Below are 26,253 nucleotides of genomic sequence, written 5' to 3' on the forward strand. Positions count from 1 at the left end.
TGTTTGCCAATTATGACCACCTGGGGTCTGCCGGTCAGAAAGTCCAATATCCAGTTACATAAGTGACTGTTAAGTCCCAGATTCTTTAGTTTGGCTACAAGTTTGGAAGGGATGATGGTGTTGAATGCAGAACTGTAATAAATAAACAGCATCCGCACAATAGATGTCTCTGTGTTGGTTGCGTAAGTGTAATGATTAAGAAGTGTCATCAATATAGATTTGTCTTTGATGCGGTTTTATTGTTAGTTACTGTGGTGGTACTCCCACGGTTTACTTTTGTCTTGCACGTATTACAAATTGCGAACTTTATTCTTCACTTACATGCTTACATATAAATGTGAGTGTGAGCAGGGCTGTGACATCATTGCCTTGCCTCTGGCAACAAAACCGACTGGCTCAGAATCAGAAGGATGTGAGACTGACTAGCCGCTCCACAGTCCAGGCCGAGCATGCAGAAAATCGGCTGATTCTGGCCCCTGGCTGGTCGAACGACACATCTCTACTTTAAACACCCAACCCTCTACATTGCGAGTAAATCACTCACATATGCGACTAAATTTTCATTCTGGCGACCTAAATGATGTCTAATATTAGCCAATGGTGAATAAATTCTCAAAGTTTACTCGCCAGTGTGTGAGTTGGAGGCGAAGTATAAGTTTAGTACAGATATATTTTCACTTGCGAACACTCTCTGACTGAGTGCTGAATTTCATGCTGAATTTCATTCTCCGTCAAGCGATCTGTGCCATTTTTCAGTATTTGACGTATTTGGATTTTTGTAATTTTTAGTGTTATTTGGCGTATCTTGAAGTCTAGTGTGAAGGCGCACAACTCGCCGTGAGAGAGAGAGAGAGAGACAGAATTGAAACGCTACATGTAAACGATATTCTTTTTGTAGTTTCCTGTCAAAATAACGGAGTTCCTTTGGATTTTTTCAGCTATTAAAGGAACACTGATATTCTTTTTGTAGTTTATGTTGTGATCTGTATAGTCACAGCGTGTACAAATAACAAGGCATATATGAGACAGAGACCATTTTTAATCGTATAAATACTGGGAACTATATTCTCACTAGGCGTAGGAGCACAGCTAACGTTACTTGGGCGGAGTGATTAGCACAGCACACGAGACGCCCTGTTGATGGTTCCGTAAACAAAACAAACGTGACTAACTAGCTAGAGTTGACGTGTGCATATTTTGTGTATTGACACACTGTATGCAATGGCTATACTACAATTTCATTGAACTATGAATGATCATTATAACAAAATCACTTACTTGGTGGACAGCTGATCATTAGGGTTCACTCGGCATGGGGCGTTTCTTCCAGTTGATCTTGTCACAATTGGGAAAAAAAACGACAACTGCTGGGTGTATTAGGGCAGAGAAATCTTCCGTGGTAGTGACGCAAATATTTTGATTGTCATCAAGCCTTGACATTGATGGCAATACCCGGTCCCATTCATTACAACAAAGGCTCTCGGTTTCTGTCGGCATAGGTTGGCATGTTCCACATTTACACCACCAGTCCGTGTTTGTTCTGATTCTCCCTTCGACATCAATCTGTTCGGTATCTTGTCTTACAGCTTCCCAAAGTTTGTAACTCCTCGTCTGTGTATTCTGGCTCAAAACTATATGGTTCTGGATCTTGGTTTGATACACAGTTAAAATTCCTCTGAGTCTGACAATTCCTCAAAGTCAGCCATGATCACGAGTCACGTCTAGCTAGTTAGTCACGTTTGTTTTGTTTACGGAACCATCAACAGGGCGTCTCGGGTGCTGCGCTAATCACTCCGCCCAAGTAGCCATTCCGCCCAAGTAACGTTAGCTGTGCTCCTACGCCTAGTGAGAATATTAGTTCCCAGTATTTATACGATTAAAAATGGTCTCTGTCTCATATAACCTTGTTATTTGTACACACTGTGACTATACAGATCACAACATGTAAATAGGAAAATGTTTGCATTATTTTGGGATTACTATGCTACCATTATCCATTTACATCCAGTCTTTGTGCTAAGCTAGGCTAACGGTGGGTGCGTCAAATAACACTTACAGAACGCACAGAAATGAAAAAGGTATGTATGGACTTATCTAACTCTGGGGCATACTGTGAATAAGCTAAAGTCCCAAAAAGTCGGAGTGTTCCTTTAAGAACTGCCGGGTGGGACTAATGCGCAAACGGCAATCTTATTGGCTGGCGCTCAACTATCATCATTCTTTTTTTGATTTCAGCAAACCGGTTCGAGCGAATGCACACAACCTGAATAATATTTATAAATCCAGCAGCTCGTTAATCCTTAGTGTGTTTCATATTGTTCTTATTAGTAGAATTCGTATCATTATTATCTTATCAGTATTTCTGTTAGTTTTTTCCCCATTTTTTTTACAGAAACACTGAATGACCAAAAAAGCACCACCACCAGTCCTAAGTTCAGTTAAAATGGCTTATATGCATACATGGTTATCAAGTTTTAATTCTAAATACTAAAGTTCTATCATTAAATACTTGATTATCCTATTATAATGCTTGACTGACTGATGTTAAGGGTGTACATTCAGATATTTAAAAAAAACTGTGCCATTTTACAAACATGTGTGTGAGTCATATATATATATATATCTATATCTATATATATATATATCTATATATATATCTATATCTATATCTATATCTATATCTATATATATATCTATATCTATATCTATTTTTTGTTTTTGTGTGTGTATTTGTGTGTTTGTTATCTAATTGTGGTTAGTTTATTTAAAAAATTTACTAGCGTTGGGAGATTAGATGTCTGTCTGTAAAATTAATTTTAGCTTGTCTTACCTCTGAGATTTTGACTTTCTTAACTGTCTAAGAATTAAAATCATAATTGGCACAATCCTTTGAACTGATATTTGATTCATTGTATTAAAACCTTTTTACCCCATACAAAATAATATGCTAGAAAAAAAACAAACAAACTTTGATTCTTGTTTAAAGTGCGATTTTCAAATTTTAGACATCTCTAATTTAGAAAATATGGTTGTTCTATTTGCAAACCTTGTGAAAAATAATTCAAAATTATGAAGGGCTCATTTATTATTGTAGGGCTCATTTATTATAGTTTAACCTCTTGAGGTCGATGATTTTTCTTCATTTTCTGAAGGTTATGCACCTACTTTCACTGTCCATTTTCTGAAAATGAAAAATATGTTTTTCGGGCCCTTTTTGAGCCTTATTCATCTGGTTCTAGTAGAATTTTTTTAAAATATCTCCTTCTCTTTCTACTTTAAAATTATTTTGTTGTAGGAAACCTGAAGATTTGTCCAGGGAGGTGATACAAATTCAGCAGCGAGAACTGAACCTGAAACAGCAAAACTACACACTCAATAGCAGGTAAATACATACATGCACATGGACTACAAGATATCGATCACTGACTTTGGGTCATACATTTTGACTTATGACTAATTTGATTTAAGAAAGTTGTCTGGAGGTAAGTCTGAAACTTTTACACAATAGTTCCAACATTATTTCTTTTATCACAGACCTGATTGTAGGTATGAGCTGAAACAATTTCAGCTTAAAAATCTGCTATAGTCGAGCCCCACTGTCGCTGCATGATTCGTAAGATTTGACGTCCTCTGTAACAATTGAGATGGACAGAGTCTCTATTGAACTTCACTTGTGAGTGACAGCGCTACTCCAGAGCTTGTGATCTGTCCCTCAAGATCCGATGGATTGGGACAGCATCCCCCTCTCTCTCAAATGGCACTCTGTGAGTTCATGTCTGTTTTTATGCTTAAAAATGTCATTATTTGACAAGGCCTCTAATGTGGGTCTCTTTTCATCCTGTGCAGTTCAGGCAGTAATAGGGTCTTTTCTTGAGTTTTGGCGGCCAGCATTAGCCTATCTCTTTGATGCTCTTTCAGTCTATCTCTGGTCTCTCCCTCTCTCTAATTGTCAGATGGTAATTGGTCGATGGGAGTTGGTGCGTGTCGGTGCTGCGCGGTTCGTCACTTGAGCAGTCAAGTCAAACAAAACTCTGACAATATCAGATCTCACTAATGAGCTGAGTGTTGAGATTGGTGCTAATTATGAACTATGATGTCGTCTAAAGCAGCTTTGCAAAGTAATGAATCTGCTGTCATTTCTTTAAGTTCTTTATGGAAGAAGTTGGGGCTGTCTTTTCTTTTTATTGCTTTTTACTTTTTAATGTGTTTTTATCAGATATAGGCCTATTATTTGCAAAGAAACTCACCTCTGGCAAGCGGAGGGTGTCTAGTGTGTGGAAAACAATACTTTTTGTGAATTTTTGGTTCTTGTTGTTAATTTCAGAGAGTACTTGTAGTAGGCTTGGATCAATGTCCTATAACATTTTGGTTTCAAAACAATAATTGCCTGTGGTTCCTCAGAAGTAATATCTAATCAATAACATTGGCAACAAATATACTGTTTTTGTTTGACTAATGCAATTAAACTAGGGGTCTCAGTAGATTCTATATTATTATAGTTATATTAATGCACGTGGATAATGCATGTAGCAGATTATGTGAATTTGCAGTAATTAAATGTATTAATATACCGTAATACTGACAGCACAGCCAACACAGTATCTAATAGCATACAAGTAACTGTCATAATTTGAAATAATATGACAGATTATGATAAATATGAAATAATAGCTCATTTCATATTAGGATTCAATTGTGAATGATAACAATGGTATCATATTTTGCATATACTGAACATATTTTGATCCTTATGCTAAAAGTCCAGAACTTTTAATGGCAGCTGCAGTGATACAGTGACTTTACCAACTGGTTATTGGCTCTTTTTTTTAGAATGTGGGACTTGGCCGCCCTGGAGTAGGGCAGGGCAATATAGCTAAAATGTTAATATTTTTCAAATTTTGATGACCTTCAATATATTTCAATGTTTTTGTATTTACTTTTGAAAAATGTAAGTTGATTTGCCTCCCATTAAAAAAAGACATGATTTGGATTGAACAGTTATTTTTACAGAGTACCTACAAATCGTTTACTTCAAAATCAAAACTAGTTAAAAAATAAGGGAGATGATGACTTATTGCTTTTTACTAAATGAATGCAAAAAGGAGCATTTAAAAATCAAATATGCTATATAAAAATCATACAAAAATTTTAGTTGTCCTACTAATAGGATGTGCTGTTTCTACGTGTATTTAGCTTTGAATTTAGTATTTGAAAGAAATCAACGCATGCTTATGGCGTGGCTGATACAGAAGAGCATACGCAGCATATGGTGATATGGAGAGAGACAGAGGAGACTGTTGACAAAGGAATTGAGTTAAGTCGTTATTTTTGTTTTCTTCGCTAACAAAAAGTATTCTCGTCGCTTCATAACGTTATGGTTGAACCACTGATGGCAGATGGACTATTCTGACGATGTCTTTCATACTTTTCTGGACCTTGACAGTGTAACTTACTTGGCCGTCTGTGGGACAGTCACAAGCCTCCCGGTTTTCATCCAAAATATCTTAAATTGTGTTTCGAAGACGAACAAACCTTTTACGGGTTTGGAACGACATGGGGGTAAGTGATTAATGACAATATTTTCATTTTGGGGTGGAGTATCCCTTTAAATAGAAGTGCAGCGGCTGTGAATTATTTCTGTAATGGAATAATGTGATGGACTGTAAAATCGCCCTCTTTGTATTACAATACTAAAAAAGTGCTTATAGGTGCTTTACATACATGTGTTAGCGTGCATTTATGTGGTCCACTTGGTTGAATCACTCCATTTAAACTACTCCTTCTGTGTTGAGAAACTGGGCCAACTAAATCAATTACCCTATTCACTAACGAATAGAGGCAATTTGCATAATAAGCCTCAGTATGTGTTGAGGTCATATTGATAGGACACGAGTATGGTTTTGTGATTAGATTGCATTATTGTCTTATTGACCCTCCACGGCAGGCTTTGATGATTTTCATCACAACTCAAATTGGGCTGGATATTTAGCATCTGGAAGAGATGAGAGGAGCTAATCAATTTAGCTTTGAGGACACACACATACACACACACACACGCTGACTCGCTCTTGCAAATGCCGGCCCACACAAACTCACCCGCCCTCCTCCTACAAACAAATTTCCCTAGTCACCTTCCTCCAGAAAGCACAATTACATCCATCCGTATAGTCTTAGCACTTTCCCTCCCTTTAATCCAGCAGAAACACACTTTTCCAGCACATTTGATGGAATTGAAATCTTGCTCTGGGTAATTTCTCTCACTCTGCAAGGTCAAGTGGAAAAATGCTCTCCCAGTCAAAGTCTATCTGGATCAAACATCCTTCCTTCATCTGCAAAGACACATACACTCACAAACAAACAGCTTCTTCTCATATAAACACATGCTACCATTTCGCTTACTGTTTTGATGTCCATTTTGTCTTAACATGACACCGCACAAGAACTGCACAACATACAGGTAGAAAATACAGCAATATTAATAGCAGCTAATAAGATCAATCCTGAAAAAAAAAAGTCTGTTTCCTTGTTATATTGTCTGTGGTTATGCATCAACATTTATGCATCAAAAGCTATGTTCAGGTTACTGTCATGTTAATGTAATAATGCATTATTTTGAAAAGTGGATATCTGGAGCAGAAAACAAAACAATATTATAATGTACATACATACACAAACACACACACATGGAGTGTGTGTATCTGTATGTATGTATATAAATATTTGGTTATACATGTTTCAAATGAGAATTTCCTTAACTATACCAAAGTGCACTCAGTCTGACTAGTAAGTGAACATTTAGCAAAATATTGAAATGAATATGGATTACTCACCATTAGACAGCAACGTTCATTTAACTTCACCAGTGGGGTGTTTTCACGGCTGTTTCTAGGAATTGTTTATGACTCACTGTCTTCCACATAACATTGTGCCATTTCCCAGAACGGCCCAGAAACAAAGAGCATATATTCAGCTGTGAACATTGAAAAGGCAGCTTTTATGTTATAAGTAAATGACCTTCCAGGATATAGAGGATGCAGTTCTTTGTGTTCTCCCCAGAGCTTATCCATCCCAAAGTTATTCTGCCTTTTTCTGTCTGTCTCTTTCAGCATTCGTTCTGTAGAAAAGGCCCGTGCTGAGCTCCTGCCTGAGATCGCTCAACTGCGTGCCAAAGCTCAAGAGGAACAGAAGAAACGAGAGAACCAGGATTCCCTTGTCCGTCGTCTGCAGAAAAGAGTCCTTCTACTCACTAAGGTATATAAACATCCAGCTACTCTCGTCAAAACAAAAGGATTCATACTTTGTAAACATACTATATATTTCAGAACTGAAAACTTCCTCCCTAAGGCAAAATAGCATTTGTTTAGTTAGAAATCAAAGAAATTATTTTTACCCCCTTGCATTTCTGTTTACAGTGTATGATTATATACTGTGTGTGTATAAAGTAGATTATTATTATATATATGTTATATATATTTTTTTTTAATTTTTTATACACACACACACACACACACACACACACACACACACACACACATACACACACACACACACATACATTTGCAGAGCAGAGGTTATGAAGAACAGGGGTCAACACTGTAAATATTGACTCATATTTTTCATATTTTTTTTGCCAAAAAAAGTCTTTAAAACTTATATGCTTATCATTGTTTTTCAGTATATCATGAAAATGTGAAAAAAATAATCTACAAATGCTGAAGCAGCAAACTTTCAAAACACAATTTATGTCACTGCCAAAACTTTTGGCCATGACTGTATATGCATACAAGCCAAGTCAGAAAGTGAACTTTATTTCTTATTTTGCTTCATACAATATAGATTGTTTCAAGCAGCTTCACAAATTAAAATTCTGCTGTAAAGGCCTGTGCTTGGAATAAACCGATGATATTGTCTGCTGGTGTGGACACTTATATAGTTATCGTTATAGTTATCGTTCGTGGTGTGAACAGGTTTTAAGTCGATAGTGTCATTACAATATACAGCTAAAGTCAGTTCAGTATTGATTTTTTTTCAGTTCAGTTGCATAACTGTGTATAATTCATCAGTTGTACATACTGTATATACAGTGTATATTTGCTTATGTATGTATGTGCGAGTGCTATGACAAACTCCTGTGCACTTCACTGCACTCTGAACAAGCAAAAGACACACGAGAGTAGTGTTTTACATTTTTCACATCTGTGTGTAGTTTGGCGCATATATGGCTAATTATTTTATGTTTGTGTTTATAGTTACTATGCAAAAATACCATTTACAAAATACCATTAGAAGAGTTAAAATAGTTTTGAATGAAGTGTTTGCTTTTGCAAGGTGTGATGTTTTGGATGTTGTGTGTGCGTTTTATGTGTGGAGTTTTGAGAAATGGAGCCATAGTTTCAAAAACTGTAAGCATTTTTAAAAACCTGTATGATATCCCAAATTAGCACATTAGAATGATTTCTGTTTGGTGAGCAAAAACTAAAGCCACCTAGTCAAGGGATAGTTCACCCAAAACTGAAAACTGTAATTTACTCACCTTCATGTCATTTCAAACCATGGAAAAGTCATGGAAATTTATTTCACAAATCTCTGTTCAATAGAATATATTTTTTTAATCAGGTCCTTGAATTTAAATGTGTTATCGCACCTGTGTCGCCTAGTTTTACTCATTTCTGCAGGTTTCGCATTGATAATTGCGGGAAATTCCCGCAAACATTTATTTAATATAGCATGTAGGTTAGATGTAAATAAACGTTTTGGGAGAGTTGACAGAATTGTCACTTGCCTAATGGGGCCAGTGTTGCATAATTACAAAACTGTAAACATTTTGTCATTAATCACTTACACCCATGTCGTTCCAAACCCGTAAAAGCTTTGTTCGTCTTCGGAACACAATTTAAGATATTTTGGATGAAAACCAGGAGGCTTGTGACTGTTCCATTAACTGCCAAGTAAATTACACCGTCAAGGTCCATTTGTTTGCCTGTGACTTTTAAGTTAAAGTCCATCTGCAAGGTCCATCAGTGGTTCAACCGTAACGTTATGAAGCGACAAGAACACTTTTTGTAGCTGAAGAAAACAAAAATGGTCTGCCGATTCAGAGCCGGTCCATTTTGACATCACAGCTACACTCACATCCACATGTAATTGAAGTGAGTGAAGAAGACAAAAAGTTTACATTTTGTAATACGTGTACGGCCAAAGTAAACCATGGGGGAACCACAAGGCTTGATCAACGCTTGTCTGGGACAAGTAGATTTGTTTAAAGGGGCTAGTGTAAGAGAATTTTACTTGCCCAACTGAACAAAAAGCCTGATTAAAGCTTCAATAACAAAAATAGGTAGGGAAGCACTGAAACTTGGCCACCAAAAATTTTCACGTGAGAATGACTCTGATTTTATTGCATTCAGTATAAACGGTGAGTTCTCTCCAAAGGCTAGGACGAGATTTGGATAAATCACTGGAGCAGCACCTGTGTATCCGAATAATACTCTTGTTCTTTGTTTCTCAAAAGCTTGGTAAACTGGTAATTAACAAAGGCTTCAGTAAACTCCAAAATAGGTGGTATTTGTTTTAATGAGGTCAGTGTTTGAGTGTAATGGTGTCTAAGCTGGAGACATTCAGAACATCCTACCAGTCTGGAAGCTGCTCTAAATGCACATGGAAAATTAGAGCTGTCAAATCAAGTAATTAAGAGTTAAGAGAAGCAAGCATGCTCATATGTCTCTCTATTATTCAGTTGTTAATTATGTTGGTGGTATGCTCAGTTAAATGCTTGTCCAGTTAATTCAAAGTATTGTATGGACCGCAATAGCATTGCACAACTTTTCTACAAATCTCATTTCAAACAAAACAACATTTAGACATGAGATCAAGAGGTTAAGATCACAAGAAAGCATTTAGTAATTGTCGCATTTTAATAAATTGTATTTTAATTATGATCACGCTTTGCTCTTCTCTCAGTTAATTAAGAGTAAAATACTGCATTATTGGTCTGCTGGATATTTATCCTGAAAGCATTTCTTCTTTTTTTTGTTTTGTTATATTGACATGCCAAAATCTGAATGCTGTTTGTCACTAGCCATTATTGACAACTTTAGCACTTCACCTGCTGCAAAACCAGGAAAAATACATCTGCTGTCTTCAGGATGTATTAGATTAACAGTTTTCAAGCTATGATTAAAAGCCATGATAAAAAGGTTTTATTGTAGCATTGACCCAAGTTCTCCATTAAATGAAGATCCATAGGGATGGAAAAAAAACTGCAGTGCGGCACAGATTGGTTTCCTCACTCACTCACCCATATAGATTCCCTCTCCGGCACAGTGCCAAAATAATAGAGTCCTAAATGAGAGTTTGCTATCTGTGGGACGAATGTGGTGAGTTTATGATAACAGCAAGGATGAATTTTATTACAATGGAAGCAGAAAAATAGCCTTTGAAGATATGAGTGTGTGTGTGTGTGTACCTACTTAACCATATTTTGGGGACAAATTTGTACCCAATAGTGAGCAAAACCTGACAGAATCGCCAAAAACCTCCATTTGGGTATGTCCTCATTTGTAAAACTGGTATAAAAGTAAATTGTAAAAATGCAGAAAGTTTTCTGTTAGGGGTAGGGGTGGGTTTAGGTTAAAAAGTGTATAACTATCTATATAAAAACAATAGAAGTCTATGTAATACCCCCATTTAGATAGCTAAGTGTGTGCGTGTGTGTGTGTGTGAATTGAAATGTGAAATGCAAGAAATGTGTGTTGAAGTGCGCATGTGTGTGAATATACTGATATGTGCCAGTGTGTTGAACCCCTTAGGAAGTATAGCATATTAAAATAAAGACCTGAACTGTTTTCATGACTTCAGGTAATAAAACGGATACCTCATTGACCTTTTAAAAAGTAGTACAGAGCTACGAATAAAACTTTTTGACGTAAAATTCTTCCATTGTCCCCCTCTATCTTTGTTTTCTGTCTCTCTGTCTGTCTGTCGTATAATAAACATGTCTGTTTTGTATATCATTTCAAAATTAATAGAGAGAATAAAATTATATTGTGCTTTAAAGATAATGAAAATACAGCTTGATTTTCATAACCAGTAGGGTCATTTACTGTATTAATGATGCGCAATAACTTATTTAAATTGTACATTATGTATACTTCCTATATCGCAGTATAATATGTTGAAATGCTTTGTTTATATTGTATTATAATTTAAATGGTCAAAATAAATACATATTTTTATTACACTTTCATACATTAAAAATTGCATTCATGAGAACTACCATTGTAAATAATGGGAATTGCAAAAACTTAATGTCACTCAGTTACACTGAGACACTAGGGGAGAAATGTTCTATAAAATTTCAACTTGTCAACTGTTGGTGTTTTCTTTTCATTTTTGGAAGAAATGTGACATGCTTAAATTCACTACTATATCTGCTTGGAAGACCTGATGGCAGTCAGATTGATTTTTACATCAGATGAGCTTAACTAAAACTCCACAAATGCATCATTAGCTTTTTCTTTAAACTGTTGTTAAAGGTCTTTTAGTGAAGGTTATTCAACATTAACCTTTGCAACCTTTCTTGTTTGGGAGCTTATGGACGTGTCTGTCATAGCTTGTTTTTAATCTGTTGGTGGTTTTTGTATTCTCAGTTCACACTCTGGATAATGAATCACAGTGTTTTATTGATCCTGCTGGTTTCGGCTTTGGAGACTAGACTAGATTTAATTTCGGTTTAATCGACTCTAAAATGAGATATTTACACAGATGACTCAAGACTCAGAAGGGAGCTTATTCACCCCATTAATTCTCCTCTAATATTTCTTGCTTCTCTCCTCCTTTATTTAGAACGTTACAATGACATTACAACTGAAGCCTGCTAAAATCTAGTACATTGATTAGGTTGACCAGTAAAGCATATTAATTAAGTAATAAGGGAAACATAACCAAGCTGTTGTAATTAAATTTACATTAAGCAGATTTTTTTATTTTATTTTATTTTTATTTTTTTTGGAAATTGGGTTTTTCCTTGCTCATCTAACAATAAAGATCAGCATCGTCCATTTATGCTTCTGCAAGTGTTTCATCAAGTTTTGTATGCACTATATCTCTGTGTTGTACTGACCCAGCTTGGCCTGAATTGAGTTCTGGAATTGAAATTTGTGCTTTTGTATGTGGGTCAGGAGCGTGATGGAATGAGGGCCATATTAGAATCGTACGACAGCGAGTTGGCCACAAGTGAATACTCCCCTCAGCTCATGCTCCGGGTCAAGGAGGCTGAGGACATGCTGCAGAAAGTCCAGGCACACAATACTGAGATGGAGGTGAGAACTACATTACCCATAATGCACACTAAATCATTTATGCAAATGTACCTTTCAAAAAACAGTTCAGAACACTGATCCAGTGATTTGTTTGCATTACTGTGACATTTTACAACATTTATGAAACATTTATGTTTAAAAAATTTTGTAATATGGATTGTGTATGTAGCTGTATATTATATGTTGTTATTAAGGCTCAATTGATTAAAATATTTAAGTGCGTTTATTTATTTATTTTTAAATACCCACATACATTTTTAAGGAAAGAAAATAATAGGCCATTACGTGTGATTTATTTGGTTCAACATTTTTGTGTGGATGATCCTCTTGCAATAAATTTATGCAATAGCTCTCGTTTCTCATGTAATTAAAAAAAGAGACTTTGTGTTTCGCAAACTGTCAATGCAATCCCAATTAACAAATGTGATTCATTAGTTAATGTGTTGACTTTAATAATTGGAAGGGGTACATATACTATGTTCATTTAGTGGAAAACATGACTTGATCTAATTATATCATTATGGTAATCATTTTAAATTTAAGGTGCTTGGCAACGAGCAAAATGGTGATACACCATTGTGAAAAATATTTTGGCTCTATTGGATACATCAGCAGAAAGATCACTCAGAAAAGTTATTACAATTTATACTATGGGGCCATTGAATGCTTGAAGCTGATTGGCTGACTACATTCTAAGGTGTGCAGTTATTTCAGGGAAATGCACGGCGAACATATTCACTATTAGTAGAAACGCTGCTGCTGAAAACTGTTGAGAGACACATCTCTCTCTCTCTCTCTCTCTCTCTCTCTCTCTCTCTCTCTCTCTCCCTCTCTCTCTCTCTAATAACTTCTAATAAATTCTCTCTAAGCATTAGTCTACCATCAATAGCTCAAACCTCAGTTACTAGGACTAAAATGAAGTTTTGGAATTAGCAACGCAGGTGTTGGATGAGATGCGTAAGAAATTAATCCCAGACACAAGAGCGTTTTAAGGACAAAAAACAGATGAATGCCTTTAAATATATAATCTGATCAATGCCTAGTATAAGCGGAATAATTGACTCCAGTCCGTTGAATTATTAGAAAAACTGTGCACACCCGAGGTGTAACGGCCACGATGCATCACCATCTTTGGTGTGCGTTATTTTCTTATAATTCAACGGCCCGTGGTCTATTATTCCTTACTTGATGTATATAAAACTAAAAACATAAGGTTTTATTGTAAGGTAAATAGGGTTCATTTTATGTTATAAAATGTATGGTTCAATTAATCTCAGGTTATACAGTGTTATAAACAGTGTGCTGGTGTGTTCAAAATTCTAGACCTCTACTCATGCAGACTGGCCTGTTTGAAAAATGTGTCTGAGATTGATAGTACTTATGACTTTGTAATCAAGGACTTTATGGTTTACTATCTTAGCTCTTATTTTTATGGGAATAATCTGTTTCACTCTGATAGACTCAACTGTCTAAAGCCCAGGAAGAAGCAGGCACCTTCAAATTACAAGTTCAGATGGTAAGTCACATTCATCACCATGGGAACTTCCTTTTGGCATTTATACGATTATGTCAGCTACCGTTCTGATTGTAAATAATTTATTAAAATTTGTGCTATAATGCATGGAAGAAATGAAAAACCACATAAGGCAGTTAAGATATTAGACAGATATAACATTGCAACTAGGCTGCAGGTGTTTCATTTTCTGAGATTTACAGTAAAATACTGTTTTTGACAGTGCTGATTATTTTGTCTTTCTTTTTTTTATCACTTTGTCAGGTGACTTCTGAACTTGAAGCTCTGAAAGAGCAGCAGGTGTCTAATACTGAGAAAAATGTTTTAGCAACAGCAGAGGAAGTCAGCTCTCTCAGGTAATATGGAATCAATTAAATTTCATACATGCATCATACATGTCTGATCTGATCATCATGGAAGCCTGTTTCCATGTAAAATGAATCAAATAAAATTGATAAAAAATTTAAAAATAAAATAAAGTCACAGTTACCAGAAATGAAGTCACGCTCCCAGCTCCCATTTAAATGTTCATGTCATTTTGTAAGAACGGGTCTTTAGACTGACTGAAACGGGAGTCTGTGGTTTTTTTTCATGGCCTGTTGCATTACCTAATTACTATGGAAATGTGATTATACTACATTAGCTTTAGTGGCCTTGCTTGAAAAGTGAGCTTTCATTCAGTGCCTCCTTTATCCTTTTTCCTCTTTCTTTTTTAACCCTGTAATTATTCTCTCTAGAATTTCATTTAATCACTCCTGGAACCATTTCACTAAGCTGTTTACACCTTAATTGAATATTTTTTGTAATACAATTCCAAGACCCCACATTGTAATCTTCAAAACCAAAACTAAACCAACTTGAATGCTGTCCAGTGCTTTTAAATTACAGAATTATACAGGATATTCAAGAACAGTTCAAAAAGGTTCCACTAAATATCTGATACCACTAGTGAAAGTCCTACTGTTTTCCTTTTTTTTTTTTTTTTTTTTTTACCACTAGTGTATTTTACAGGCATATAAATTTGAGTGAAAATGTGAATATGAATATTAACAACAATTTCTGAATCTCTTAGTATCTGGTATGTCTTTTTGCTTATGATTTGTCACACTTTTATTACACATTTTGAATTCCAAATTTTCAATGTGGTCTTAATTTTGAGCCACACTTATTTATGGAATCCTTTACTCTGCGATCAACCTTCATAACCTGTTGTTTACCTTCATTGACCTTTTCATAGTGGAACAAATAATTGTTATGGTTGAGTTCCTCCATTCTTTACTAAAAAACAGATTCAAATTTTTGACAATGGTTTTCATTACATTAGGACAAGAAATGACATTGTACTTGTATACGTGTATGTGTTTGTTTTTCAGGCAGAAGATTGAGGAATTGGAGACAGAACGTCAGCAGCTGGAAGAGCAAAACAACATTCTGGAAATGAGACTAGAGAGGCATAACCTCCAGGTGACACTTTCATTTTGTGCTAGATTTCTAGTACCTAAAACACATTTACAGTAGGAATGCAACAAATAATAATTAAAATAATATAAAGATTGATAGTAAAAAAAAAAAAAAAAAAAAGTAACAAACTAATTGGATATGCATTCGGTGGCTATCTCTAGTGATAGGAAATTCAGAGAGCCTCTTAACAGAGAGCTGTGTAACAGGAGTATTTGTGGGAGTCCATAACCCCATAAGTGGACAGTGACTGAGCTCACGCTAAACTGCTGCGTAAAACTGTGTAGACTTGTGGTGACTGCTTCAGTGATTGCCATATATTAGGATAAGTGCATTCTCTTATTGTCATGCTGTTCCCTACCTATAATTTATTCATTATTTGAGTAACTTCTGTTTCTCATGCTGTTAAAGGGAAAGTTCACCCCCAAAACGAAAATTGTCATCATTTTCTCACTTGATTGCAATCATTTACTCACTTTCAAGTTGATCTAAACCTGTATGAATTCCTTTCTTCTGTTGATCACAAAAGAAGATATTTTGAAGAATGTGAGCAACCAAACAAAGTTACTCAAATAATGAGGAAACTCATACAGTATAATGAAGTAATTCAGCAACACCACTGTGAATGTTGATTACAGTGTTGGGAAATAATCCACAATTATTATTCTTCACAATCATGGAGCTTTAGTCTCTGTTAAACTGAGATAGGAGGTATTTTAACATTGGAAAGAATTACACATTTCACCTTCAAGATTAGCTAGTGGCTTCAGTGGTGGTTAATGATAGCCTGATGGTTAATTCTCTGACCTGCATGAAATAAGCTGAAGGGTGTGTTATGATTTACTTAATAATTAGACAAAAATGCATATCAGCTATTGTAACTTTATGCCCTTTTTTTGTTACGTTTTTATGCAAGTGGTACAAAACATGAACGTTGCTGTATGATATCAGTTTCTCGGCTTAGTGGTCATTATTCATAAATATTTGGTGTTTGTTATGATTGACCAATCAGATTCAAGTATTCCTTGTGTTTGAATTATAATCGTAGCTGATATTATACATGTATACAATTTCTCAGTGGTTTTTGCTAGTGCTGACACTAAAGGTGTATTGTAAATTTTTTACATGATGATGGTGAGGTCATTTTGTTTTATTTTTGTAATTCTGACATAAAAAACAATGTAATTTGAATAGAATATGAAAGATTGTTTCTTCACAAATCTGTGCTTTTTTTAAAAGGTGCAGTTAAATCCAACACCTATGTTCCTTAAACCAACATGGGTTCATTGCTAATTGCTAATTGGCAAATTATCATTGGCAAATGGCATTTTGGTATGCAGTACTGAAAATGAATGTGCAATAGACTCAGTTTAAGACTAGCTGTGGGTTTGTTTTTATGAATGCACCACCACACTTGTGTTGCATCTGGTCTCCACAGTAACTCGGGTACATGTGTTTCTCATCCAAAGCCTAAATTTGCACTTGACCATATTGTGTTTGCCTGTAAATCTCCACGTACTTCGGTCCTCTTCAAATCACTGAAAACCCTTTTCCATCTTTTCCTTTAGTCAATTTTCACCTTGTTCCTGTTCTTCTCCCTCTTTCCTTCAATAAGCTTGCTGTTTCCACTTATAGGTGGAAGGGGGGAAAAATTATCCAGAGATAAGTAAATCCTGAACATAGGTCAACAAGGTGTTTTGATGGTTCTTCACATGTAATATGATTTTATTTTTAAGTGGTGGCACATGTACTGTAGAAAATTACTCTGGGCATGCTGGGAATTGCTAGCTTTTAATATGCTTTTAAAGATATTAGTTTAATAATAGCACAGTGGTGTTTTTATTTATTTTTGTTAGTCAATAAATAATGTAGAGGCACTTAGAGGAAACTTCGACTATAAGTCCCAGTGTTTTAAATATTTATGTTGTTTAGGTATGTGGTTGTTTATTGGTATAATATATTTATATACTAGAGGTGGGGTTATATCTGAAATCTTTACTGCAATATACAATAACTTGTACTGTGTTGCAGTGGAATATTGTAACTATTCCTTGAAATTAAACTGAATTCATGTTTTTAGATAATCCAGAGATACTTAATCCCATTCGATTTCTTTTATTTTTATCAGAAATACAAATAAAAAAACAAAATTCATTATTTGTATTTTTCTTAGCCTGAAACAGTGCCAAAACGGCTACAAATGTGTAAAATGTGAACAAAAGATATAAAATTAAAACTAATATATAATATTGATTTATGAAATTTAGTTTCTATATTGGCAAATACCTGAACATTCCTGCACTTTTGTCACATTCTATCCACCTTATTCTTCAACACGGAAGTAAGCCGTTTTCTGTGAATGGGCGATACTACTTCTATTATTGGCAAAGTTTAAGCATTACAGTCAGTGACGTAATGGGAAAATGTAAGGCCACGTCACTTTTCTGTCTTTTTTGTGGTGCTGCTATATTTATCAGTGGCCTCCCATCCATTTATCCTTCCTTTTCACTTCCTGACTCAATGATGTGATCAGTGGGCTGAAATGCAGTCAGACATGCTCCATTAGACCTCAACACTGGTGCCAGCCCAAAACAAACTGAAAGGCTGGAATTCAAGAGTTGCGTCACTCATTCGTCCTGCTCTTTCAATCACTCAGTCTTCTTAATGTGCTTAGACTTTGGCTCTAATATTTATAGACCTCTTCTCTATCCATTATCTATGATGCTTCAAGTGTCACAGTAAAAATAAGCGACTTCACAGACAGTTAATAATGCCACCCACTCAACACTTGTCAGTTTGAAGAGGGTTTATTTTTGGCCCAAAGACTAACCTTTACTGTTTTTCATGTCTTTTTCTTGTTGTTGTCAATGATTCATTCATGATTCAAGCTGTATTCGATTTATCTTAAAGGTTATAGGGATGTACGCATGGACTTGACAGATGTGTCACAATACCAGCATTTCATTAGCTGACACCAGTAGTATTGAAATTTTGCAATCTTTGATGCCAATTTCAAGAGGAATTAAATTGAACTTTGTAAAGGTTTTAGTTATATATTACTGTAAATATTAACAGGTTAAAACAATGTAAAGTGTCTCTGTTATTATTATAGTGTTTTTTTTTTTTTTTTGTAGTTTGTACTGGAGTTTGTACTGTTTACCCTTCTTCTCCAAGTTATTGTGTAACACTTTAACAGAAGTTAAATTTTTATTTTTAGTAATTCAAGTTGTTTCTGTTCTTTCATTGCCTTCTGTTCTGCAGTTGTGTCATCTCCTCCTTACCCCTCAGTCTGTCTTCCTCTTCTCTGCCTCTGTGTCTTCAGCTCAGGGTGGTGTAATTTGCTTAGTAATGAGATGTTCAGATCGAGGCATTATTCTTTGATGAGGCCCTTAATTCACCAGAAGGCTCAGTAATGGCTTTTAAACCCCTGAAGTTTTACACCCAAGTGAAGAAACGTTCTAGAAGATAAAGCCTTTTGTTTCAGACAGGGATGAACTATCACTTCTTTTTTTTAATTTTGTTTGGAGGGTAATTCGGATAAATGTATTTTTACTGGGTGCGAGTCTTCAGACAAAATTTTTTGCCTCTTCATGAAGTTTTGTTGTAGTTCAACAGTGAATGTAATGGCTCAACGAATGACTTATTGGACCCACTTTAATAATTTCTCTCACCTAAACTTATTATTTAGTTTAAGTGAGAGAATTATTATTATTGTTTTTGAAAAATATATTTTCACAGTCATTGTTTTGAGAGTATGTTTTTTGTTTGTTTGTTTGTTGGATTGAAGAATTTGGATGCTTACTAAAGCAAAATACAATTCAAAAGCACTTATTTTCAGATTGGGTTTCTTAAAAGGAATATAGAAAACAACAAAGTCTGGTTGTGTTTCCAGAATTCTTTCATTTCGTCTTATTCACTTTTAATGGTAAAAGTGATTTGGAATTGTAATTAGCTTTACACTGAGGTGTATTGTCTGCCCTTTTTTCTTCTTTGGAAGAATTAAATCAAAAGTAACAAAAATGTTTTAAAATGTAAAAATGTCCTAAAGTTCTAGTTAGTGTTTTGTCTTTTTGGAGCTGATAAAACTTTTACTTGTTTTTCTGACTCTCTTAACTTTTTGTATTAGGGAGACTATGACCCTGTGAAGACAAAGGTGATCCACCTGCAAATGAACCCCACCAGCATTGCAAAGCAGCAGCGCGCTGAAGATGTGGAACAGCTGAGGTTGGAGTGTCAGCTCTTGAGGGACCGAATCCGGAAAATTGAGGCAGGTGGTGGGGTGACAACAGATGACACTACCCTCATCATCCCACCTTCACAAGAAATACTGGGTAAATACCTTTTTATACAAAGCAAAAGTTTTAACCGTAGGGTAGAGAAACAGCCAATACATGGCATTGTTGATATTTAATGTCCAGTTCATATAAACAGCCCTGCTCTGGGTTTCTGATAAATCATCATGTTTTGTATTCAAAAGAAGAAAGAAATTCATACAAGTTTAGGGTTAGTAAATTATTACAAAATTTTTGGGTGAACTTTCCCTATAAAGAATATTAGAACAAGTTGGGAACAACAGCACAAAAAGTGAGTATTTAATAACATTGTTTATAGAAAACTGATAAATGTTCACATTTTGAGATAATGCTTTAATTTCAGTAGCCATATACTTAAAGATATAGTTTACCCAAAAATGAAAATTTTCCCTCATGTCATTTCAAACCCGTAAGACCTTCGCTTATGTTCGGAACACAAATTAGGACCACGTTCAAGGCCCAGAAAGGTAGTACCATAATTTTATAAAGCTACGAGAATACTTTTTGTGCTCAAAGAAAATGTAAAAAAATAACGACTTTATTCAACAGTACTTCTCTTCTGTGTCAGTCTCCGCCTCCATTCACGACAGTACCAAGACGCATGCGTAAACATTCCTCTGCTCGAAAACAAGCATGCGTCTTGATACTCTGGTGAATGACATGAAGGTGAGTAACTAATGACAGAATTGTCATTTTTGGGTTAACTATGCCTTTATTAATTAAAATAGTTTAAATAAAGGACTATTCCAGTCAAGAGTTAATCCTTTAAATTTAGGTATATGGCCATTTGGAATGTAATGATTGGGATATAGTTCACCAACAACCAAATGTTTATGCCTAGATAAATTTCAAATTTGAGTTTTCATTTTGACAAGTTGATGTGGCTTAACCAGTTGACAAGATTGATAGCAAACAGGATTACCACCTGTGGAGTTGGATATGACAACACAAGGATTGTGGAAAAAGCTTCTTCCTAATTCCACATCCTGTGCTTACAGTGATTTAGACATTTTATTTATAAATATATCCAGAGCTAAATGTTTAATTGGACTCGAGTGGAGTGTGCTGATGATCCATATTTCTTTGGGACTCATTTATTTGCGTCATGCTGTCTCTGTCTCTTTCTCCCTCCCTCTCCCTCTCCCTCTCTCCCCGGTTTTTTATTTGTTATTAATTATTTATTTTATTTTTTTGTGGCTATCAGTTTGAATGAGTTCGGAAGGAGGCAAGAGTCTAATTAGGGCTCAGACCCATGAGTAAACAAACACCCTGAGGTATGCTTTTAAATTGGCTGCTGCTGCCACTGTTTTTCTTTATCTTTTTTGCTATACACTGTTCCTCCTTCATTTTATGACCTCATTTTCCTCCCATCTCAACTGTTTGATTACAAGCTCATGTGTTTGCACAAATCTAGTTCAAAAAGTAAAGTTTTTTTTTTTTTTTTGTGGCAAGTTCTTCCATGTACATAAACAGCTTTTTGGGGTTTTATGCAAACACAGCACATCAAACTATTTTTATTTTCTATTTTTTATTTGCTTGTATTTTGCCTGTAATTTATTTATTGATGCATTTTTTTTTTAAAGAGATTAGAAATTATTAAAGTAACGGAAACTGGAAAAGAAAAGAGTGTTTAATGTGTGCTCATTACTGAGAAGATTGTGTATCCATCTTTCTACTGTACTAGCTTCAGGCAACAGGATTGGTTATGCCACCTCTAATATTTTAAACATAAGATATACAGTTGCCCCAAAAAGTATTTGGACACTTAAGCCACATAAAAATATGTGTGTGTGTGTGTGTATATATATATATATATAGGACAGAAGAATAATAAATTATGCTGTGTAAAATAAATACAAAATGTAATTGTGGTTTTCACTTTGTGGTTTTCAAATGTTAATAAAACATATCCCTGTCCAGACAAAAGATTTATTAATTATTCCCCTGGGTTAGATTAAAAAAAAAAATGCTCCATCATTTTTACCAAGATTATATGAGGAAAAACACTGTTCAATTCGACTGAGATTAAAATCATAAAGTACGTCCGTGAAGCAAAAATTAACCTGCCCTCCTCAGGAAAAACTCCTGACAAGGCATCATCTCAACAGTTCATGCAGCTTCAGTAAAGTTCCTGACATGGTAATTGTAAGTGTACAGATGAGGGCCACATATAGCACTTTTTAATTGCAGCTCATTTTAAAGGTGATTGTGTTGACAGTTGTTTAGTGTGTAATTTCTATCCTACTCTCTATATGGAAAACAAACAAGTGATAACCATTTTAAAAAGCTTCCAGTGGAGGCAAAAAAGGGAGACATTAACATAATATATAATTAAAAGTGATCCTGATGAATGGTTAAAGGAAAAGGACAACTCAACAAAAGGCCGTCTCTAGTATGCACCACATCAATGCATTGAATTATGTGATAAATTAAACTTTTGCAGTTTAACTGCACTGTTCTAGTGTGCAATTACAGTAGACAGTAGCAGAAGACTTATCTCCCTTTTCTGCAGAACTTTTATTTTCATGAAGCCTCATGAGGGAATTAAAACTGCTGTTGAGGCCTCTGTACAGAAACCTTATATTGAAGCTATAAGACACAGTTGGCTTTTTGCCTGATTTAAATGAGCAACTTTGCATTGTTCTGTAATTAAATATTCAAATTAATACTGTGGTAAGACCTTGATGGGATTGGTGCCTTTTTTCCTTTTTCTTTTTTGTTTACTGGACTGTAACTTGATTTGACACAATCCGCTATTAAAGTTACTATATTGGTAGATTGGAAGGTGCGTTTTGATGAAGTTGATATACTGCTATAATGGTAATATTCAGATGTATGAAACTAAAAACTGGAGTTTTACAGAACAAAAAATTAGTTTGCCATGAGATTCACCTTTTGATCTGTGAATTTTAGAGAGGTTTGATGTTTTTGCTTTTTGTCCTTTTTATATTTTGCCTAAAACCAACATTTTTGTCTGGTTGTATTACTCAAAAATGAAAATGTTTATCATTTACTCACTTTCATGTCATTAAAAACTTTTATGGCTTCCCTGTTTTTTATTTTTATTTTTTCTTCATGCAATTACTGAAGACCAGCATTTTGGTTGTGGAGAAAAGTAACAGTGTCTGATTAATGAACAAATCCTTCTTTTGAGTTAAATCTTTTCAATGATTCAATTGGGCCATTTGAGAAAAACACTCTGAATCATTTATTCATGAAGCAAACTAATCCACATTGAGTTCAGCTCACTTGAGAGGAAGATTATCATTTAATAGCGACTTAAATTTTAGTCTGTTTCTCGCCCAAAGCTGATTTCAAAAGGCATGGAGTATAGTGCACAAATGAATAAAGGATGATAAAATTCTTTCTTTCAGATAAAGTTGGACTGTTGGGCTTTTCTTTCAATTAAAAACTCTTAGAATTAGGTATTTGTACAAATGGTCTAAATGAATTATTTTCCGTTACATATTGTAATCGCATGTGTTTGATTACATGTTAAATTGCTGCTCTTGTTCAGATCATATTATTCATATTATTTTAATGTTTTTCTGGTTATGACCAAATGTAACTTGTGTTCTTCAGACTTGCGTAAGCAGATGGAAAGTGCAGAATTGAAGAACCAACGCTTGAAGGAAGTGTTCCAGAAGAAGATTCAAGAGTTCCGTACTGCTTGTTACGTACTTACTGGGTACCAGATCGACATCACCATGGAGAACCAGTACCGGCTCACTTCTGTTTATGCTGAGCATATGGAAGATTCATTATTGTTTAAGGTAAATTCATATGCAAATGTGTTTGAAACTACATAACCAATAGAGAAATGTGTTTAAATGGCTATTTGGACACATTGTCATGATGTGCATGTGATATTTAAGTACTTCCAAAAAAACTTACAAACTCGAAGAATAGTAGAAAGTACAGAAGGAAACTAGGAAAGTACACACAGTAAACTTTAGACTTGAGTGTATCTTTGTTGTAGTTTTACAGTTAGTTTGAATGTGTTGATTTTATAGTCACTTGATTATTTTAGGGTTCTGTCTAAGCCGAGCAGATGTTACAGATAAAACATACCAGCATTCAAAGGCTTTTTTGTTCAATTATAAAACAATGACTTTAACATCAATGGGATTTTGAATAACTTTGAAGCGCTGCCTTGGCAAAACTATAGGGGTTTTCAGAAAAGAAAGACGCATTGGTTAGAAGAGCCTGAAGCTTCGTACCACAGTTGGTGGTTTGTTGTTTGACTCACAATTCTGAGAAGCGTGAAAATCAAAAGAGGGACTTTAAAACCCAAGGCAAAGGACAGGCGTCTGAAGAACTGCTGTTGTATTCAACCTCATCTGAACCAGCTCAGCAGCTCCTCCAGCCTCAGGTGCATCTGTTTCTCCACAGGTCGTCACATCCTCTTCAGTCAGTGCATTTGCTGAGGTGGGTGCAGATGACGGTGTTCCTACATTATAGGAATATGACAGTTTTACTTTTAAGCAGGAAGTAGAGAAAAACAATGACCTAGAATAACTCCATCAATCATTGTGGTAACAAGTACGCTAGTATGTTGAGTGTCAGCCCCTGAGATGTGACTGCACTGTATACTCTCCGTTGATAAAGTAAGATTGGAGAGTTTTTATTTAGGCCTATTTATTTTTTTATAGATGAGCAGAGTTCAGGTAACACTTTGAACTTGCAGACAGATTGCATAGTATGTGAGAGTAAATCAAATGAATGTTTTCATAATGTCTTGAAATACACCCTTGTGTACTTTCTTTACTTCATAGTGCACTTTTGTTTATGGTTGCATATATAAATGGCTTTTTATTTACCAGTGGATCCCTTGCAGTGAATGTTTTTTTAAATAGTTGATATAAACACTTGTGCAACCTATAAACGATCCACATGATTCCAGTCCATCAATTACCGCCTTGTGAAGTGAAAAGATGCATGTTTGTAAGAAACTAATCCATTATTTTAGCTTTAAGTTGTTGCTTCTGCCCAAAGTACCAGTACGTTATCCACAATAACTCTCCAATGCGAGTTTTGTCCTCTCACACCTATATCCACCAACATGTTCATTTAAAACTGTTTTGGGTTGTTTTCACTTGTAAATGGAGCTTGACCTGTGCAGCTTTTTGCTTAAAAATAATTATTATAAAAGGAATACTGTGATGTTTTTATCAGCTGTTCATTCTGATGGCAAGCATTCACTGCAGAGGATCCATTGTTGAGCAAACATAAAGGTAATGTTTTACAAAAAGGTTCAGTTATTTAATTATTTTCTTTTAATTCATCTAGGTTAATGTTAAATCATAAATATAATATTGTTTGTTCATAATACATGAACTAGTGTTGATTTATATAACGTGAATATTCAGAAATTAACATAAACCAAAGCTAATAAATTCTGTAGTAGTATAGAGCATTGTATTAGCTTGGTACTTGTGTTAACTAATGCATGAACTAATGTTAAATAATTGAACCTTATTGTAAATATTTTAGTATATTACATTTTACTGTGGTATCAAAACTGTATTGAGAATCATCTAATTTTCTTGGAGATTAGTTAGTATGACCGTTCATTATGTTTTAATACTGTGCAGTGCACAATAATTTCGCTTTTCGTCATACAGTTTGCACATTATTGTGCATCCACATAATGGTAATCATCCTTCTTTTAATGAAATGAGAAGACCATTGTCTTTATTTTGGACAATCTATATGATAAATCGAGTGTTATTAATGCAATATATCTGATGCGTGATGCATATTTAGTGTGAAACCGCATGGTGTACCTGAAAATGTAGTTTATCTATCTTAATTAATGCTCTTCTTTTGTGCGTTGGAGAAATGTTCAGTAGACACACACATGCGCACACAGTTCAATAATTGGATTTAAGTTTTGGTTATTTGTTTGGTACTTTCCTCAGGCTGTTTAATTAGAGCTGCAGTAAAGCTTCAGTGCGTCTGCATTCTGCTGTTATTATTGCTGTGTGAGTGTAAGCATTTACTCACGTTTATGTGCATCTAGTTGTGTTGGGGTAATTTAATAACACACATTATTCATGTGCTAAGGAAATAATTTGCTCTTTTTCACATTCTGTGAATGTAGTCAAAGATGTTTGACTGCTAGAGAGGACTTCTGATTCTCTCACTGGTTTTGCGTTACAAACTATTAAATATGATTGATTGTTATAATCCAGTTATTTCATCTGTTTGTTTATTCATTGCAGTTAAATACTAGCCCATGTCTTAAATAATATACAGTGTTTATGCAGGCACTCAGCCCTAGAAAGGACTTTGATATTTAAGTCCATTAGTTTAAATGCTACAGTCAAGATAGAATGTCTGAAGGAACTGAAGTGGAGCACAAGTTGTAGTAATTTGTGTGGCAAACACTGTAATGAGCAATTAGTGGGCTACAATATTAAATATACCATAGTGACAATATTCACAAAAATTACTGAAATTTGATCACATTAACCGTTATGTGCACTGAGTTTAGAAAAGATGTTTCATTGTTCTCTTTTTTTATATATATAATTGCCATTGTTTTTTTTTTTTAAAGAATGGGCACTTGAAGATAAATGAGTGAAATCCCATTCTCTTTTTCTAGTGTTGTTTTTTCCTCCAAAGTTAGACGAGTGCAATAGAGCAA

General features: G+C 34.9%; 1 protein-coding gene across 5 annotated transcripts in view; it reads left to right on the forward strand.

Annotated features, from left to right (window-relative positions):
* LOC109083105 (mitotic spindle assembly checkpoint protein MAD1-like) overlaps positions 1-26,253 on the forward strand; it is a 68,417-nt gene that overhangs the window by 14,561 nt on the left and 27,603 nt on the right. For 4 of the 5 annotated variants that reach the window (XM_042733836.1, XM_042734105.1, XM_042733980.1 and 1 more), the window contains exons 10-17: positions 3,296-3,382; positions 7,107-7,251; positions 12,180-12,320; positions 13,780-13,836; positions 14,098-14,189; positions 15,207-15,297; positions 19,418-19,622; positions 23,187-23,377. In XM_042733836.1, coding sequence (XP_042589770.1) covers positions 3,296-3,382; positions 7,107-7,251; positions 12,180-12,320; positions 13,780-13,836; positions 14,098-14,189; positions 15,207-15,297; positions 19,418-19,622; positions 23,187-23,377 — 1,009 coding nt within the window. Of the gene's footprint in view, positions 1-3,295; positions 3,383-7,106; positions 7,252-12,179; positions 12,321-13,779; positions 13,837-14,097; positions 14,190-15,206; positions 15,298-19,417; positions 19,623-23,186; positions 23,378-23,772; positions 24,423-26,253 lie in introns of those variants that run through there. The other variant, XM_042734039.1, reaches the window with a different exon arrangement.

This window comes from Cyprinus carpio, chromosome A1, assembly GCF_018340385.1.
Source record: "Cyprinus carpio isolate SPL01 chromosome A1, ASM1834038v1, whole genome shotgun sequence".
Taxonomy (NCBI): domain Eukaryota; kingdom Metazoa; phylum Chordata; class Actinopteri; order Cypriniformes; family Cyprinidae; genus Cyprinus; species Cyprinus carpio.